This window comes from Xenopus tropicalis, chromosome 3 (assembly GCF_000004195.4).
Source record: "Xenopus tropicalis strain Nigerian chromosome 3, UCB_Xtro_10.0, whole genome shotgun sequence".
NCBI lineage: Eukaryota > Metazoa > Chordata > Amphibia > Anura > Pipidae > Xenopus > Xenopus tropicalis.
In genome coordinates, this window is record NC_030679.2 from 83,975,153 (window position 1) to 83,994,346 (window position 19,194).

Sequence of the window (19,194 nt, forward strand, 5' to 3'; positions counted from 1 at the left end):
TGGGTGAGTGCAAAGGATCTCTTGTCTTTGTATGAATTTTGTGGTCATGCCCTCTTTGCACCCATGCTCAATAAGATTGTTTATTGGTGAGCACAACATTCTCATTTTGCTTTAGTTTATATGGTAGCAGTTGCCAGCAACATGTTGTAGCTCCTATCATTTCTAGCTACAGTCAGGTTATCTGTGGTGGGCAGTATAAAGGGATTATAGAAACTGCTAAGGGGTAGCCAATATAAAGAATTTATAAAAAATAGAATTGTAGAATTCTTAATGAGATGAGAGTAAGTATAGGACTGGCCAGATCAGGGATGACTGATGTAGTTGGCTTGAATTGCTTAAATATATTGCTATATATGCACAAACAGTTCCTGTTTTGTATAAAGGGGAGGGCATTGTTTGATTTATGCACAAAATATCTTAATGTCATAAATATATTGGTATGAGTGAGGATTACTTGACTTTATCTATCAGGTAGGCAGAAGAGGCAGCTGCCTAGGGCGCAACGATTGAGAGGAGCCTCTCCTGCCTACCCCTAGTGCTACTTTACATCTAATTGCACCGCCCCCCCTGCAACTCTTCCTGTGTTTTGGCGCTCATGCGCCATTCGGGGGGGGGGGGGGGCGGGGAGGTGGGCGGAGTTGGCCGACCGGGTTGCCTAGGGCGCCCGGTCGGCTTGGCCCCCTCCTGTTATCTATAGGACTATCATGTCTTTGTATTTATGCAACAACTACTTTAAGGGCTGTGGCACATGGGGAGATTAGTCGCCCGTGACAAATCTCCCCATGCAAGTGGCAAGTGGAGTAAGGGATATATTTTTGAGACTGTTGACATATTGTGATATTATACATACATATCAATCAGTTAAAACCGATAATGATATGCTCTTAACTTGTAGGTCACAAAAAGAATAGAAAGAGGTATCTTAACTACATAACAATTAAAGGGTTATATTACCTTCAAATAAAGGCCACAAACATGGGTGTGGGGTTCTCCCAAACCTATGCAAATACAGGTATGGGATCCCTTATCTGGAAACCTGTTATCCAAAAAGCTCTAAATTACGAAAAAGCTTGTCTCCCATAGACTCCATTTCAATCAAATAATTCAGAATTTTAAAACTGATTTCTTTTTCTCTGTAGTAATAAAACAGTACCTTCTAATTGATCAGTTTACAGTGACTGGGTAATAAGCTTTGTATCAGTGGTTGCGTTATAGATTACCTTTTATCATATGAAATGCCATATTAAATATTATTTTGCCAATTAAAACCTTAAAAACCAATTAATTGCAAGTTAAGGACCTGTACTAAAATGAATACCAAAAGGCAGCAACAATCCATTTAGAATTATTATTAGACTATTCATAAAGTGACAGCGGTGGGAATGCTGCAGTTGGAACCAGCGCCAAAGCATATGGGAGGGCAGTGGGCTGGAGATCACATGTAATTAAATTTATCAAAGCAAAAGGTATTACAGCTTAAACAAAAGCATAGAACATATAAAAGATGAGTCTCTTGCAGATTCAATGTTAAATGCAGGACAATGGGGTATGTGACCTGTCAGTTGTCAGAACAGGGTTATTAGGTATTTTATATTCAGTATCAACCATGAAATAGACAGTTTGGGAAAGATATAAATGTATGTGAAAAAAATTGATTTTATGTCTGCCGGAATGTATCCCCTATTTATATATATATTGGTTGCATAGTGAGGACTCTTCAAACACGATTGAGGAGTACCTGTAACAGATAATTATTTTGTACCTGTACATTCTAAACAGTTATATGATAAAGATACAAGTTCCCAAAATGTTATTATTTTAGAACAGGTTTCTGTTCATCTTTGCAGAAGGGCAGAAATTTCAGAAGCTCTGCATTAGAAAATATTTTGGATCTTTTTACTTTATAGTACCAGCCTGCATTTCCATTGTATATCGAATGGATTTGGTCTGATATGTGAAGTGATTTATTGGGTATAGGTTTTTTTTTTTAATGTCATAACATTATGTTTGTTTTGCACACTGTTTTATAACCATCTACCCTTCTTATTAATATATTTCAGTACTATAGAGGATATCTGAATTTTGTAAATCTAATATTATAATTGCATAAGGTGGTATGTTTAAAACATGATCTTTGTTCAGTATAATGCCCTAAAGACAGACAGTGTGTTTAAAAAGGGAAGGTGCATATTGGTTTCCTTCTAGATAGTGGGGTGCAAAGTAGAGGCAATGGACTTTTATACATATATTTTCTAGTAATCTAAACAGCCTGTAGTGATAGAGGGATATACAGTGGTGTGAAAAACTATTTGCCCCCTTCCTGATTTCTTATTCTTTTGCATGTTTGTCACACTTAAATGTTTCTGCTCATCAAAAACCGTTAACTATTAGTCAAAGATAACATAATTGAACACAAAATGCAGTTTTTAAATGAAGGTTTACGTTATTAAGGGAGAAAAAAAACTCCAAATCTACATGGCCCTGTGTGCCCCCCTTGTTAAAAAATAACTTAACTGTGGTTTATCAATTTCAATTTTCAATTTCAATATCAATTTCTGTAGTCACCCCCAGGCCTGATTACTGCCACACCTGTTTCAATCAAGAAATCGCTTAAATAGGAGCTACCTGACACAGAGAAGTAGACCAAAAGCACCTCAAAAGCTAGACATCATGCCAAGATCCAAAGAAATTGAGGAACAAATGAGAACAAAAGTAATTGAGATCTATCAGTCTGGTAAAGGTTATAAAGCCATTTCTAAAGCTTTGGGACTCCAGCGAACCACAGTGAGAGCCATTATCCACAAATGGCAAAAACATGGAACAGTGGTGAACCTTCCCAGGAGTGGCCGGCTGACCAAAATTACCCCAAGAGCGCAGAGACAACTCATCCGAGAGGCCACAAAAGACCCCAGGACAACATCTAAAGAACTGCAGGCCTCACTTGCCTCAATTTAGGGCAGTGTTCACGACTCCACCATAAGAAAGAGACTGGGCAAAAACGGCGCAGACCACTTTTAAGCAAAAAGAACATTAAGGCTCGTCTCAATTTAGCTAAAAAACATCTCAATGATTGCCAAGACTTTTGGGAAAATACCTTGTGGACCGAGACAAAAGTTGAACTTTTTGGAAGGTGCGTGTCCCGTTACATTTCAGAAAAAGAACATCATACCAACAGTAAAATATGGTGGTGGTAGTGTGATGGTCTGGGGTTGTTTTGCTGCTTCAGGACCTGGAAGGCTTGCTGTGATAGATGGAACCATGAATTCTACTGTCTACCAAAAAATCCTGAAGGAGAATGTCCGGCCATCTGTTCGTCAACTCAAGCTGAAGCGATCTTGGGTGCTGCAGCAGGACAATGACCCAAAACACACCAGCAAATCCACCTCTGAATGGCTGAAGAAAAACAAAATGAAGACTCTGGAGTGTCCTAGTCAAAGTCCTGACCTGAATCCTATTGAGATGTTGTGGCATGACCTTAAAAAGGCGGTTCATGCTAGAAAACCCTCAAATAAAGCTGAATTACAACAATTCTGCAAAGATGAGTGGGCCAAAATTCCTCCAGAGCGCTGTAAAAGACTCGTTGCAAGTTATCGCAAACGCTTGATTGCAGTTATTGCTGCTAAGGGTGGCCCAACCAGTTATTAGGTTCAGGGGGCAATTACTTTTTCACACAGGGCCATGTAGGTTTGGATTTTTTTTCTCCCTAAATAATAAAAACCCTCATTTAAAAACTGCATTTTGTGTTTACTTGTGTTATCTTTGACTAATAGTTAAATGTGTTTGATGATCAGAAACATTTTGTGTGACAAACATGCAAAAGAATAAGAAATCAGGAAGGGGGCAAATAGTTTTTCACACCACTGTATGTTACTTACAGTCCCTTCTTTCCCCATGTACAAGGAGTTAAAAAATAATAACCCCCCTATTTTACAGATTGTGAGGGGCAAGTAATTCAAGAGTGTAATCTATTTCCCTCTCAACCTTGCCCTTACCCACAAGGGTGTAAAAAAGGAAGGCACATGTTGGTTTCCTTCTAGACAGTTGGGTGCATAGTAGAGGACCTTTAGACATAAATTATTTAGTAACCTGAATGAGTCTGTAAGGATAGAAGAATACATGTTACTTACAGTCTTTTTTGTCCCCATATACAAGGAGTTAAAAAAATAATAACTTTGTCCCATTATATTGGCTGTAAGGGAAAATAATCAAGAGTGGAATATTTTTCCCTCTCAGCCCTTGCCCTTACCCTCAAGGGTGTAATGATAAATACTAGATGCAGATGTCTTGCAAGAAGGGTTATTTACTCTCCCAACATTCCCATCCATGGTAACATGGTGGGAAATATGAACTACCTATATGTACCAACCCCTTTACATTTATCAGTGCTTTAAAATAAATAATTTTTAGGATGAAAGGAACCTTGCATATAAAATAAATAAAGATGTAAATGGAATGAACCTTATATATAAAATACATTTATGGATGTAGTTAACCTTGCATTTAAAATAAATAAATATCTGGATATAGTGAACCAAGCATAGTATAGACATAGGTCCCTAAGCTAGATAATATAGTTATAAATAAAAATAGCTTGCTTGGCAGGACAGATTGGCTAATTTGCTTTGTCAGCTGTTGTATAGCTATATAATTGTCTGCTGCCATCTTTAACAGAAGCTGCAGAGGCTGAGTAGAGATTAATTTGCAAACTAAATGGTTTATTTTAGTTCTTTTAAACATATTTAAAATTCTTTAATGTTCTTGGGTGAGTTATGGTTCTGTTCAGTTGCAACTCATTAAGAGTTATTTAGTCTTAAAAGGGTCTCCTTTTTAGAAGGAAAAACAACACATGCATTCATATAGAATCTTAGCATTTATTAAGATATAACCATTAAACATATTTTGCAATATCCCCATTTTTTACACCATTGGAAGCAAATGCAATTGGTTGCCAGTGAAATGATTATAAAATGTAATTACTTTTTTTCTACAGTAAAGCAGCAGTCAAAAGGAAAAGTGTAATGTTTTAAGTAATGTAGGTAAAAAAAATCTCATATGATTCATCCATTAAAAAGAAAAAAAAAAAGAAAAACATTATTCAATGCTGACTCACACTGGGAGGACATAGTAAAATCCCCCAGAAAGAGAGGGGGTAAATACACACCACATCCAAATTATTGTAGATGCTAATCCTTTATTAATTATGCAGCCATTATTACTGAATATTTCTCAGTTTGCCTCTTTTTAGCAGCTATTTGGTCCCAGCACATAAAAACATGTGCCAATATCTTACTCAAAGTATATCAAAACAACATTTGATTATGAACTTGGCATATACTTTTTTTTTACTTTTAGTTCCCTGAAAAAACACTTAATAAGTTTCTATAAAATCTAGAAAAATATTTTCTGATTTTAATATTTGAACAGTAAAAGGGTATTTTTTAATGCATTTTAAAAGCAAATTATATATTTAACAATTACTGCTTAAACCCAAAGTGCTTTCAGTGCACATAGGAAATAATGAAAACACTGGTAAAAGAAAATTCCCCAACTGAAAAACAGCCCATATTTTAAGCATAAGAAATGTATTTAGCTTTCATATACTTTATTGCTTGCTATATAAAAAGTAAATTTCAGTGTATTTGATTTGAATAATATTAATGTTTATATGGAGGTGTAGTTCTAGCTTGATTACTTTGAAATAAATAATACAATTATATTGTTTTATTGTGTGCGGGCATTATGGCAATAAGGTACCAATACAGAGATGCACATACCTTATATAGCTAATAATAGAGCCAATGCAAGTAATGAATAGGAACTGTGTATGGTTATGATACCATCATTATGTTTTCCTCTCATCATTAAACATAGAAAAAGTAGTAGAAAAGCTGTTAGATCCTAAATTGTTTAGCATTAGTGGTTTGTAAATAAAATAGCTCACAGTCTAAAGTAGAAACAATTACCATTTCTTTTGCACCTTCTTTAATGATATAACATGTAGCTAGATTCCCGCTTATAAAGAGTTACAAGGCATCTGATTACAAGCTAGATAAAATATATATATACATTAGAAATAAAGTATATTGTATGTATCTGTTCCTTGCTGCATTCAAACTGCAAAAATAATAAATAAAGACATATTAAAACCATCACATCTTATCCATAGTGAAGATGAAGATTTAGGGAGGCATAGCCTCTCCAAAATTAGATCTTTTGCTGTATAGAAATCCATATGTTCTCCAGTGGACAGCCTCCTGTTGGTGGCCTCCAAAAGCAAAATTTTTTAAATCGTACCGTGCACCCTGTATTTTCAGAATATTTGGGACGTACTGAAAATGCTGTAATACAGGGATATCCAGCTAGAACCTAGGGGGAAAATTTCGTCCTCCAATTGTTTTTTTTATAGCTCCAGGCCTAAAGGAGTTTGTAATACAATGATGCTCAGAAGTTTCGAAAGAGGTCTACTATCCTGTGCCAACCAACTGAACAGTCCATATATAACCCTTTAAGTATATTGAACAGGCTTATTGGTTGATTATGCAGTGTCCACTGGTGTCAGACAAGAGCTGGGATCCTAATGTTTACTACGGGAGTTATTTAATACAAGTTTGCCGAGGAGCAGTAACCTATAGCAGCCAATCAGCAGGAAGCATTTACTGGTCACCTGTGTAAAACTTAGACACATCTTGGTTGCTATGAGTTACTGCTCCTGGGCAAACTTTGTGCCTTTTATTACAAATAGGAGTAAAACTCTATTTAGGATCAGCTATCTTTTAAGTATGTAAATCCAGTCTGTGATTTTTTAAGAAGCCTGGCTCTTGGGTCTTGCAATCCTGCATTTTTCATTTTACCCCTGTATTAATTTGTTCATTTATTATTAGAGCTTTGTAAATTCTTTTTTGGTCTAGTAAAGCTAAATGTATTCTGCTAACTGTTGTAAATTAAGGTTGTATACCATATATTGATAAAGACAAGGTCTGATAGGGGTTAAGCACTACTGATACACTTGCAGTGCAACTCCAGTGTCTTTTTTTTCCTTCTTATAAACTATCACTGTAAACTTACAGAAATATCATCTGACTTATTACCATGAAAACACCAACATTTTATTATTTGCAAACAATACAAATTCTCCCTTACAATTCAGCTGAAATTGATAGGTTTGACAGTAAAAAGTTTTTTTCATCAACTCAGGAAAAAATACATCTCATATTATTTGTAAGAGTGAGTCAGATGATATCAGTATATGAAAGGCCATAATGCTGCCTTTCAAAAAAAGCATGTTTTCTTAAATCTATCTACCCTACTTTTTTATTGATGGTTTGATTTAATTCAGAACAGATCTAAAATATATTTATATATATTATTACTTTATATTGTTATAAGGGAACCATATATTGTTGGCTATGGGGCAGATTTAACAAAACGTGAGTTTAGACCTTAACACATACTCACCCATGTTCTTTTCATTCCTATGGGATTTTTAGAAGCGTATTTATCAAATGGTGAACTCAACCTTTCACTCATTGATAAATACTTTAGGAATGGATAGAACTTGGAAGAGTTTTTATGTGTTAAGCTCTAAATTTGCATCTTGATAAATCTGACCCAACAATATTAATATCTACTTTTGTGAAGGCTACACCTGTTTTGAAAAACCGGTCTTTCTGTCAATTAAATACTATTTTATTATCAACTTGTATTTATAAAGCGCCAACATATTCTGCAGTGCTGTACAATAAATGCAAAATGAAAATGCTTCACATTGATATAGATCCTAATGATCTGCCTTTTTTTTTTTTTTTTTTTTTTTTAAATGTTTAGGTTCACATGCTAGTATTTCATCATACTGTACCATTTCACTTTTCTAATACTTGTATTGGAAATACTTCAGTGCAAAGTTAATTAGTAAATGCCTGGGTGCTAAAGAACATAAATAGAAAACAAAATTTGACACATTAGACACATTTGCTAAGAAGCTTGTCTGCACATTTAGGTCTTTAGTGGAACACAGTGTAGTTTTATTAATGGAGGTCTCCATCAAGTGTTCCACTTAAAAACTGTGTTAAAAAAGAAAAAACAACCTGAGTGTGTGGACCAGCTTTGTTTTTCCTGTATATATATATATATATATATATATATATATCCCTTATTCCAGAAAGCTCCGAATTACAGAAACCTGTCTCCCATAGACCCCATTTTAATCAAATAATTAAGAATTTTAAAACTAATTTCCTTTTTCTCTGTAGTAATAAAACAGTACCTTGTAATTGATCCCAATTAAGATATAAATAATCCTTATTGGATGCAAAACAATCTTGTTGGGTTTAATTAATGTGTTATTGATTTTTTAGTAGACTTAAGGTATGGAGATCCAAATTACGGAAAGACCCCTTATCCGGAATACCCTTGGTCCTGAGCATTCTGGATAACGGGTCCTATACCTGTATATATATGCCTAGGGCAGAACTGTGTTGGGGCACTAGTAATGTACCTCTTCTGCTTGCCTACCTCAAGTTCTGGCCCTTCTGTGACTGCATGAGCGCAGGGTGGAAGTGATGAACAGGTCCTGCCTTGGGCACAGTAAGCCTTTACTCTGGCACTATATACTATAGTTCCAGTCTTGTTCATTTCTTGAAAACAGCATTATGGGTTATGTGCTTTAATATTCATACAACACAGGACATGCCAACCCCAAAAATTATTTTTTTGACTAATAAAAGAAAACACAATTCTAAAGAGATTTTCAATATGAATTTATTAATTTAAAAAAAAAAATGTTGTGCTTTAAAAGTTATTTGTAAATTTAAATGTAATTTGCTTATGACAGTGTTGCAAAAGCCAGTCTCCTCCTGCAAGACAGGTCTGTCAATCTGCTGGCTTGTGTTATATTGTTTCAAAAGTCAGAGCCACCAGAATTGAGAATTGAGAATTGAGAAGGATAAGTACTGCTTTTAATTGAGTTACTTAGAATTTATGTTTTCCTTTATTAGAAATTTTTTTTGGGTTTACATGCCCTTTTAATGTCAGACATGACATATATTGTGAATTATGCTCAATTTACTGTAATGCCAAATGCAGTAATATATGTGAAAAATTCTATTTTTATTTATTAACAATTCTATCTGCATGTAAACCCAAAAAAAAATTTCTGTGTGGAGCCATTATGTACATCTTTAATTAGGGCTTACAGGTCTTAAACGACATAGAATGTGTGATAGAATGAGACCTAGCCTTACATATAATGAAACTGTTCTGGTGCGTGACAGTAATGCTCTTCTTTTATGTACGTTTCCCTATTTCTCAGAAATTGCAAAAAGGGTAGTGTATAGGAGTATACTGAAACCTTCCTTAATGTATATATTCTAAAGCTATATAGAATACAGCAATTTTAGTAATATTAAACTTAGCATTCTGTCAAATAATGTATGCTTTACCTTAACATTATGAATCATGTTTTATTGGGAAAATTCAGAAGTTGCTTGTAATTTGAAAAAGAGAGCAAATGCTCCGTAGTGTTTGTGATTATGCCTTTATTTTTCCTCCAGTGTGTACACTGGTTTAATATAATAACAGAAATATGGGGAAGGGGGTAATGCAAATAGAGAAGAGTGAAGATTTGTGAGTAACTTAAATCTATTCTGCACACGTAAGGTCATGTAAGGAAAAATAAACTTTTTTTCTCACATTTTATTACATTGTCCCAAAATCTTTATCCTTATTAAGGATATGTTTAAAGGGGTGCATTTATTCAAAAACACATACCAGGAAATTGGGTTTTGGTGTACTGAACAAATGTTTTGAAAATTGGATTAACATGAATAATGTAAATAATTTTAAAATTGTTAAATATTTGTATTTATTAATTTGCCTATATTTATCCAAGGCATTTTACAACAATTTCACCTTGTTAAGGTCAAGGTTTATTACAATCATTACCATTTTTAAATGGAAAACTCCTGACAAAAACGATATTTCAACTAAATAATATACTTGTTTTTATGTCTTTTACATTAACTTCAAAATTCAAGTAAGAAGGGTTTTATATATGGTGTTTGAATTGAATCATATACCAAATAAGCAAAAGCTACATTAGAAAAGAGGAACAGTAAATGCATTTTTAATGCTTACCAATAAGGAAATTCACTATACAACAACCTAAACTAACTACCAAAGCCACAAAAGAACACATCTACTTGTAGGCAGTCCCAGAAACAGCATATAAAATATTACAGGTGGATTAATTATCTGTTGCAATTTTTCTAGAAGATGGACATGTTGTTGTATTTAAAAATTAAGGGAGGACTCTTACTACAAAAAAATCATGTGGCCTCCCTAATCACAAGATCTACTTACTGTAAGTGTCACTGTGGGAAGTAGAACACAGACTGGGAAACTGATTTCCACAGCCTTCATCTCTGTAAGACATGGAGTTTTTCAGTCTTCAGTCAGATATCTGGCTGAAAATCGGTGAGATGTTAATCAGGCAGGTTTGAAAATGCCATGGGGTCGTGGAGCACATGGACTCATTAAAGAGATACTGACACCAGAAATTAAATCTTTTTTTTACATCTATCATAACATTGTTTTTGCAAGAACTTTATTATTTTGCCATAAAAGTATTTGCCTGATGTGTTTACATTACCTGTCTGATTCCCTATGTTCTTCTATAAGGGGGCGGCCATATTTGTCCGTTTGCATTGAAAGCTATAACTGACAGGCTGAGAAGGGACAGTCAGGTTGGCAAAACAGTCAGGTTTAGGAACTTCAAGTAACAATTACTACAAAAGCAAACCTGTCAGCGAAAAACCGTCAACATGACCTATAGGTAACTTTTTATGTAGATTCAAATTTTGAAAGGCAGTTTTTTCGTGTCAGTATCACTTTAATGCTGTCCTTGTCCAACTCATGAGTTGTGCTTCTTGTCCTATAACCTTCCTGTTCATCCCCTAATCTGGGAACCCTCACAGCCAACCACTAGCATTGTTGTGCCCTACTTCCCTACCCTGTTCTTTGGGTCATTGGGCTCCAGCAATGCTCTGTACTTGGACCAAATTTTTTATTTGCTTTAAGATGCAGAGCACAGCAATTGCCAATTCACAAGTGCGCATGAGTACTAAGAGAAGCCAATTTGCACTTGCATTGGCCTCTATACCAACTTAAAGGGGACCTGTTACCTTAAGAAATAATTCCAGATAGTTTTCTATATGTTTGCCAAGCAAAATAAACTTCACTTACACTTTATAAATTATTTGAATCTTATTTTCTTCAGTCTTGGAATTCACAATTGCAACAAGCAAGCAGGCGCCATTTTGTGGACAGTGTTATTAAGGCAAGCTTTGCAGCCTGCTAAAATCTTATTTCTGTGCCAGTATGGGGGACCTGATACCCATGTCCATGCACTGGTTACAAAATGACATGGTGCGGAGGGAGGGGGAATGTGAGAAGAGCAGCAACATCTAAGAAGTTCTGAATTGAAAGTGAAAGTAACTCTCTGCCCCACCTCTATGCCTAAGGCATAGAGGCGGGGCAGGCAATATATGATTGACAGCTGGGATTTTTAAATGCTTTTATAATGGGTTTGGATGTGTTAATAAAAAAAATGAGTTTGGGTTTCCTTTTTAATTTGAAATGGGCTTTTATTATACAGTTTTTTATGCCTGGGTGACAGGTCCGCTTTAATTTATTCAGAAGTAAATTAAAACATTTATTCCCCAAAATACACATCTTTTATGCATTTTGACCAATTCTTTACAAACAAAAGTAAAAACAAAGAACTGCAGATGATCATCAGCAGGCCTAGTTTATTTTGCTCTTTATCATGAGGCAACCTACAGTTGCTCTCATCTAACTCTCTTTCTTGCATTGACAGATGATGGTTCAAGTATTGAAGAAACAGATTTTAACTGGGATGAGTATCTGGAGGAATCTGCTTCAAGTGCTGTGCCTCACACATCTTTTAAACATGTAGGTACTCAAGCTTTCTTTATTTTCAACAGCATGGTTAAAATTTCACTTGAAAGCACAATGTCACAATAAAATGTTAGAGCTTCATTAAATGCAAAATTCTGTCAGCTGTAGTTTAATTGCTGAGGTGAGAGTTATGAATTATACAGACTATTTCTGTAGAAGTTGTTTATAAATCAGTGTCTAATTGTGACAGCACCAGTACATTAGTAACGCAGCATCAGTTTTCAAATGTCTTGAGATGCCATGTTATATTAAGAATATATGTCTCTTTGATGATGTAGTATGACAGCCTTGGGGTGGGATGCCGCTTAAAAAGCAGATAAGCTTGTTGTTGAAATCACAGGATGCAGATTTTGAAGTGTACATAATTCCAACAGAGATAAAGACTTTGATGTCAGCATAATTTTCCATAAGACAGCTAAAACATCAAAACTGACACAGCTAAAGCTATTATGCTCCACATACAATATATATAGCAGTGTACTTTCTTGTTTTAACTTCTCCAGGAAAAATTACATGTATGGGAAATTGTGCAACTTTAAGCAGAGCAGACAGTATTCAAATCCACTTTTCATCTACATGGAGTTCTCATTGCTGAACTACAACCCAAAGAATGGTCCAACATGTAATCAAGGGTTACTACTTGCTGGGGAATTTATTTCACTAACATTTGAAAGCCACAGAATGAGAAATAATGCTGCAACCCATATCTAATTTTAAGTCTTGTTTATGGGAGTAGGCATTTATTCCGCCCTTACTGTGAATTTTAGCTCACGTAGGATTTATATTTAGTAGATATGTTTCAAAACATTTACTTATGATAAAACAATCATGCTACTTTTGATATGTATATCAAATCTGTATTATGAATCCAGTGTATCAACAAACATTTATTTATCTCTTTGCCAAAGTTTGGTATAGAATATTTACACTTTTTTAACAGCACCAGTAAAGGTGGCCATACACGGGCCGACTATAGCTGCCGATATCGGTCCCTTGGACCGATTCGGCAGCTAATCGGCCCGTGTATGGGCAGGGCAGAGCGGCCTGGCCGACCGATATCTGGCCCGAAATTGGCCAGATCTCGATCGGCCAGGTTAGAAAATCCGGTCGGATCGGGGACCGCATCGGCTCGTTGATGCGGTCCCCGATCCGACTGCCCCATTGCCGCCCACATAATCCGATCGTTTGGCCCCAGGGCCAAACGATCGGATTATTTTTTTTTTTACCTAAATGCTCCCCGATATCGCCCACCCGTAGGTGGGGATATCGGGGGAAGATCCGCTCGCTTGGCGACATCGCCAAGCGAGCGGATCTGCTCGTGTATGGCCACCTTTAGGAGCCCTGGCTAAAACTATCATGAACTCTTAGACAATAGATACCAATAACAACATACTTTGCAGGCATCAGATCTTAAATCCAAAATGCTTACTACTTGGGATTTACTGGAAAAGGCATCTTGCCGTAAAGCACCAAGCCTTATGAGTTCTGTAAATCATTTTAACATTAAAAAAAAACACTTTGTTTTTACATTAGCTAAGATCAAGATTTACTGTCCTATTAAAAAGAAGAAACTCAGTAGAAAATGACGATTTTGTCTTCTGAAAAGTCTTCTGTATAATGAATATAATAGCTTCCATACATATATATATTGGTTATTGCCATTTTTAATTATTTTCTTTTTTTACTTTTTATTTCACTTTTTGGGTCCTTTAGTCCTTCTTGTTCACCTGGTTATGTGCACTTCACACCACTCACCCATTTCTATCACATTAATTGTTCACATAGTAACCTTCTGTCGAGGGTACAATACCTTTTTAATTCACATGATCCATTTGTTTGATTCTAGTTGCCCTATACACTGTTGTGCGGAGGGCATATACTGTAATATATGTACCCTCTGCTAGTATGATTTGCATTCCTTTTATTCTCACATGGATACTGTACATAAGGTCTCTGTATTCCTTTTGTCACCTCACTTTGTGAGGTTTTAGCTCAACCATAAAAAGCCTATTGTTATATATAACAAATTCATGTTACCAGTCATTCTATACATGTATGCTGTGCTTGACACACCCTGAGTGTTCCCCCCTCAAGGTCCTTAATGGACGTTTTGTGCTTGCATGATTCATTTTCTGAGACGTTGTTGCATGTCATTTTTATTTTTACTTTTCATTTTCATTTTTCTTTATTTTATTTTTATTTTTCTGGAGACACACAGTTAATGGGTATCGACAAGTCTACCTGTAACCCCAAATCTAGGACCATATTACATGACAGGCTCGCACCAGGTGGCTATTGAACTATTCACTTCTGCTGAACCATATACACCAGTGTTTGTAATGTATATTCTAATGGAGTAAACCAGGGGACATGCCAACTGTCACTATCTGTTTATGGGCCGTAAATCTGTGTAGGAGCAGGGGCTGGTGATGTTACCATTTTATATAAAGTAGATCTGGTGGTTCGGCATACTTGAGCGACATGTGAAATTTCTTATGGGCTCGCTTCGTAGGTCCTTATTGTTCTTATGAATATCCTGGAGTATTACTGCGGGTCTTTCCAATTGGCCCTATAAGTCCAGGTCCTTTTTGAAGGCGGTTTGCATTAACTAGAATTGGACACGTGAGAGTTGTAGTTGCGCCCGGACGCGCTCTCCACCACTCCGTGTAGCCTGTTGGCGTCACTTGTTGCACTTCATCTCCTGCAGATCGCCAGGAACCGAAGCTGGACCCTTGCACCCCTCACTGTCTGCAAGCCGAACCTAGATATTTGAGTCGGTTGCCTATTGGGCACGTCTAACTTGTGCTCCTGGTACCAGCTGGGGTGCGTTGTATACATGGTAACTAGGAAACAGCCCGGCCCACGCTCCCTACAATTCGGCACGCTAATTGAATACGCCCGACCAGTGTCCGCAACATTTGACTGGGCATTGCCTCTGGGGGCGATATGATCTGCTCCACATGATGATCACATTTACACACTGAATTTCAGCGATCGCTGGGTACAGTTGACAGGTGCGTGTCAACTGTCAACTGTACCCAACTGCGTTCCTTTATACTCCTAGCTTCTCTGGTGCGTCTGGACATGGGTCCTGGTTTTAATACCTGATGCCTGTCATCTCCAATAAGTAATTATCCTCTATAATCTTTTGCTCCTAGCATCTAAGGCATTCATCATTTAGCACAGTGAAATGCTTGACATCTCTAACTGGGAACATTCTCTGTACAGTTTTTTGCAACTTTTTTTTTGCAACATGTATCTATTGCAACATGTATCCATTTGCCTACTAGCTACATAATTTTAAACTTAACCTTGTTTTCTAGCACTGCACTCCCATTCTATTTGCCTGTATATGTTGACATTTGAATTTATCTTGCTCTGGTGGGTGTGGGTCTTGTTTACACTGGTCGCCATGGTAACTATGGCCGATTTTGGCGCCATTTTATGCTGTGGGGGTATTTACTGTGGGTGTTGGGATATGATCTGTTTATTTGTCCCTGAGGAAGAGCACTGGTTGTGCTCGAAACATTGGAATTTTTTCAATAAAAACACTTTTGTATCAAGTCCCTGTGTGTGTGGCACTCTTTCTATTATATATATATATTTTTTTGAAAGGCGGTGCACTCACCCAAAACACAGAGGCAAGAAAGGCATGTTCTATCAGCATGTAGTACACAGAACATTCATGGTACTTAAATTATGTGCAAAAATGACTTACACCATTACATTTTTGAACCTAATTTAAAGGAGAAGGAAAGGCTAATAAAGAGTTAATCTCAAGCTGCAGGCATACCTTGAGTTCTCTCAATAGTGCCCTTAAGTCTCTCCATATTTCTCCCGTTCAGATGATCAGAAGCCTCATAAGAAAAAAAAATGCTGAGCTCTGTAAATAAAGTTTCCATAATGCCTCACTCCTGCACCGAGACCAAGACCCGTGTACATGCTCAGTTTGTAAGATTATAAGGAAGCTTCCTGCTGATTGGCTCAGATCCACATTTCCAAGGGGGGGGGGAGTGAGTTCTTAGCATTCTTGAGGGAGGGGGGAGCAGGAGAGGAGAGAGAGGAGAGAGCTGCGTGTCTCTGGCACAGGAAAATAGAGACAACAAATCTTTTGACAGAGGACTCAGTGAAGCGTTTCTGTGAGTGCTTATGGCTGTATTTACATAGACCTTTCTGATAAAGCTTATGTTTAACATACTATCAGCAAGTATGTTAAAACTAAGGATTCTGTTTAAATTTTGTGCTGTGGTTATCTAAAAAAAATGGAATTGATATAATCTCCAGGTTGCTCTGGGCTCACAGAAAATATTTTTTTCCTGCATTGTGCTCAAGAGAATTTATCTTCATTATGTTAATTATTTTACTGCTAATATAGCTTCTATATTTTATATTAAACAAAAGGCTTGTTTAGATGAAACAAAAATTAAATTACTTCATATTATGGTGACAAATTGGACTAAAAATTGTCAATGTGTCGTGATTTTTTCATAATTTCAATAAAAGCCTCAGAGGACTTTAAACACACTTAAATATTGGTGGAGGCGCACATGGCTTTGAAATTGGGAAGCTCATTAGAGTAGACAAATTAGATACTGAGCTGACATTTAGAAGTGCTTTATGGGTAATCTATTTGAATTATATTTTGTCTTGAATGAAATTAAGACCCATACTCGTATTTGCATATCTATATCTTTACAAGTGTACCTTGTATCTATTTTAATTTATCATACTTTGTATTTATTAGTGTTATGACCCCCTGTTTTGTTGTATTAATTTACTATTCTACTGTATGAGCGGTGGTGTACTTAAGTAGTGCTTTATAAGTAAAGATATGCCTACATACATAGATACATATACTTTGCATTGTGCTGGTTGCAGCTTGAACTTGCATGTTTTTGAACAACATGCTCTTCTAGCAGTATGCTATGTATAAACAAAACTTTATCAATAAATACATTAATAACAAGACAATAAACAATGGACATTGCTCGGGATGACAGCTTGGTTTCATTAAATCCAGGTTGTTCTACTTTTTATGCAGGGGCTATTGTTTATGTGCAGGGTATGAACAGGGTATGGTGGCATTCCTTACCACATTAATGAAACTGGTTGAAAAATACAGTAACTTTTAGTTATATTTCTTCAATGTAGTTGTATTTCTGCCTGTAAATATATACATATTATATCTCTTCCTTGATCCACATGCTTCCCAAACTCCCTAAATCTATTCCCCACTCCAAAACACTCTTAAGAGAGACATTATTAATTTAGGGGTTTGCCTGTGCACAGGAGATGCCCTCGCAATCTGACAGATTTGGAGTGTTTCTGCAAAGAAGAGTGGGCAAATCTTGTCAAAATGTGCCATTCTGATAGACTCCCAATCGATACCCAAAAAGACTGAGTGCTGTAATAAAATACAGAGGTGCTTCAACAAAGTATTAGTTTAAGGGTGTGCACACTTATGCAACCACATTATTTTAGTTTTTTTGGTTTTCTTCCCTCCACCTAAAAGATTTCAGTTTGTTTTTCAATTGAGTGGTACAATTTATAGGTCACATTAAAGGTGGAAAAAGTTCTCAAATTATTTCTTTGTCTCATTTTTGTACAGCACAGGAACCTGACATTTTATCAGGGGTGTGTAGACTTTTTATATCCACTGTGTATATATTTATATATATATATATATATATATATATATATATATATATATATATATATATATATATATATATATATACATAATATATTCATTTAAAGAAAACAAAATAAAATGCAAATTATGCAGCTAGAATAGTGTTGTTGTTGCTCATTGCAGAACAGGGCAGGACCAGTCATATTATTTTTTATTATTTGATTTTAGTTTTGTTTTTTGCTTTTTTTCAAAATGAAACTTCCTCTTCTTGAAACAGGAAATGTTGCTGACAAAGTCAGTGTTTTAGAAATGCTGACTTTGTTATGCATTCTCTGTCCTGAGGGAGTGATCATAGGGCAGGCAACTAATCAGACTGCTGTATCTTAAAACTGCCCTATACTAAACAGAAGTAGAGGTGTGTAGAAATAGGGGGAGTTATGCATTGACTACAACCACATTCTGAGCCAGAAAATAGTATTTTTCCTTTTAAAGTATTTGTTTTTATCTGGCAATTTTGGTATTGTCGTATTGCTAAAGGGTATACATTGTAAACGAGTAAGGTTACAGTTGAATGATTGACAACTTGCTTTTCTGTTACTGAAAGAGGATGCACGTAGCTTCTCTGAGGCTTTTGCATGAAATTAACAAATTAATTAATATTTCTAAAATATTACCAGTGACACCTACTACAAAGCTTATTGGCTCCACAGCTATTTTTGAATGCCAAACGGGCTAATTTACTATTCATGAAGGATTGGGCAAAATGAGAATGAGTGAGATAAAGAACTCACTAGCATTTTTTTTACCCGATCCAGACCCATGAATATTTCTTAATGAAACCCAGAGAGAAGGCAATCAAAGGGTTGACTGAATAAAGGAAGTGCATAGAAAATGCATAGACTTTAGGGTTGCTGACACTCTGAGCTTCAGTGAGAACTGTTGAGCAGAAAGCATGACAGTAGCAATCTAAAACTGTGAATATCTTATAAACCACTGTAAATAAATGTAAATTGCAAAAGTTTAAATGAATTCAGTTTTTAGGTTATATCCCATATAAAGAAAAGTGGGGAGAGCTGATAGAGTAGTGTGTAAGGAAAAAAGATGTAGATTGTTGAGATGTAAAAGAAAGAAAAGGTAGCATTTTTTATGCAGCAAATCATCTACTTATTCAGGTCAACAACTCCCACCTTCATAAGGCTTTGGATGTGGAAGTGCTCAGAGTTGTGTTTTATCATAAACTGGAGTTCTGCTGATTGCCTGTCCCTGGCCAAAGTGGTAGTAGAAGAAAGAGTATAAGAATGTATTTGTTCATGCTATGCGTGTACATGATTTTCCCACCCTAATCAACATGTTTCCTGCAAGCATTTATGGCAGTTCCGTCACAGAGATACCATATAAATAAAGAAACGTTGTAAATTACCAGATAGTAGCAGTCTCAGTCTGTCAGTAGTAGATTTATTCTGCAATAGGCAGTTGATTGCAATAAAATTCCCTCTGATCCTGTATCTGAATAGCTGTTTATAATTCAATTAGCCTTAGCTAAAGGTGGCCATACACGAGCAGATCCGCTCGCTTGGCGATGTCGCCAA

At 36.0% G+C, this 19,194-nt stretch overlaps 1 protein-coding gene across 3 annotated transcripts in view; it reads left to right on the forward strand.

Annotated features, from left to right (window-relative positions):
* The window catches only part of sfmbt2 (Scm like with four mbt domains 2), a 136,487-nt gene that overhangs the window by 42,180 nt on the left and 75,113 nt on the right, over window positions 1–19,194 (forward strand). For all 3 annotated transcript variants that reach the window (XM_031899052.1, XM_031899053.1, XM_018092342.2), the window contains exon 3: window positions 11,873–11,967. In XM_031899052.1, coding sequence (XP_031754912.1) covers window positions 11,873–11,967 — 95 coding nt within the window. The remainder of the gene's footprint in view (window positions 1–11,872; window positions 11,968–19,194) is intronic.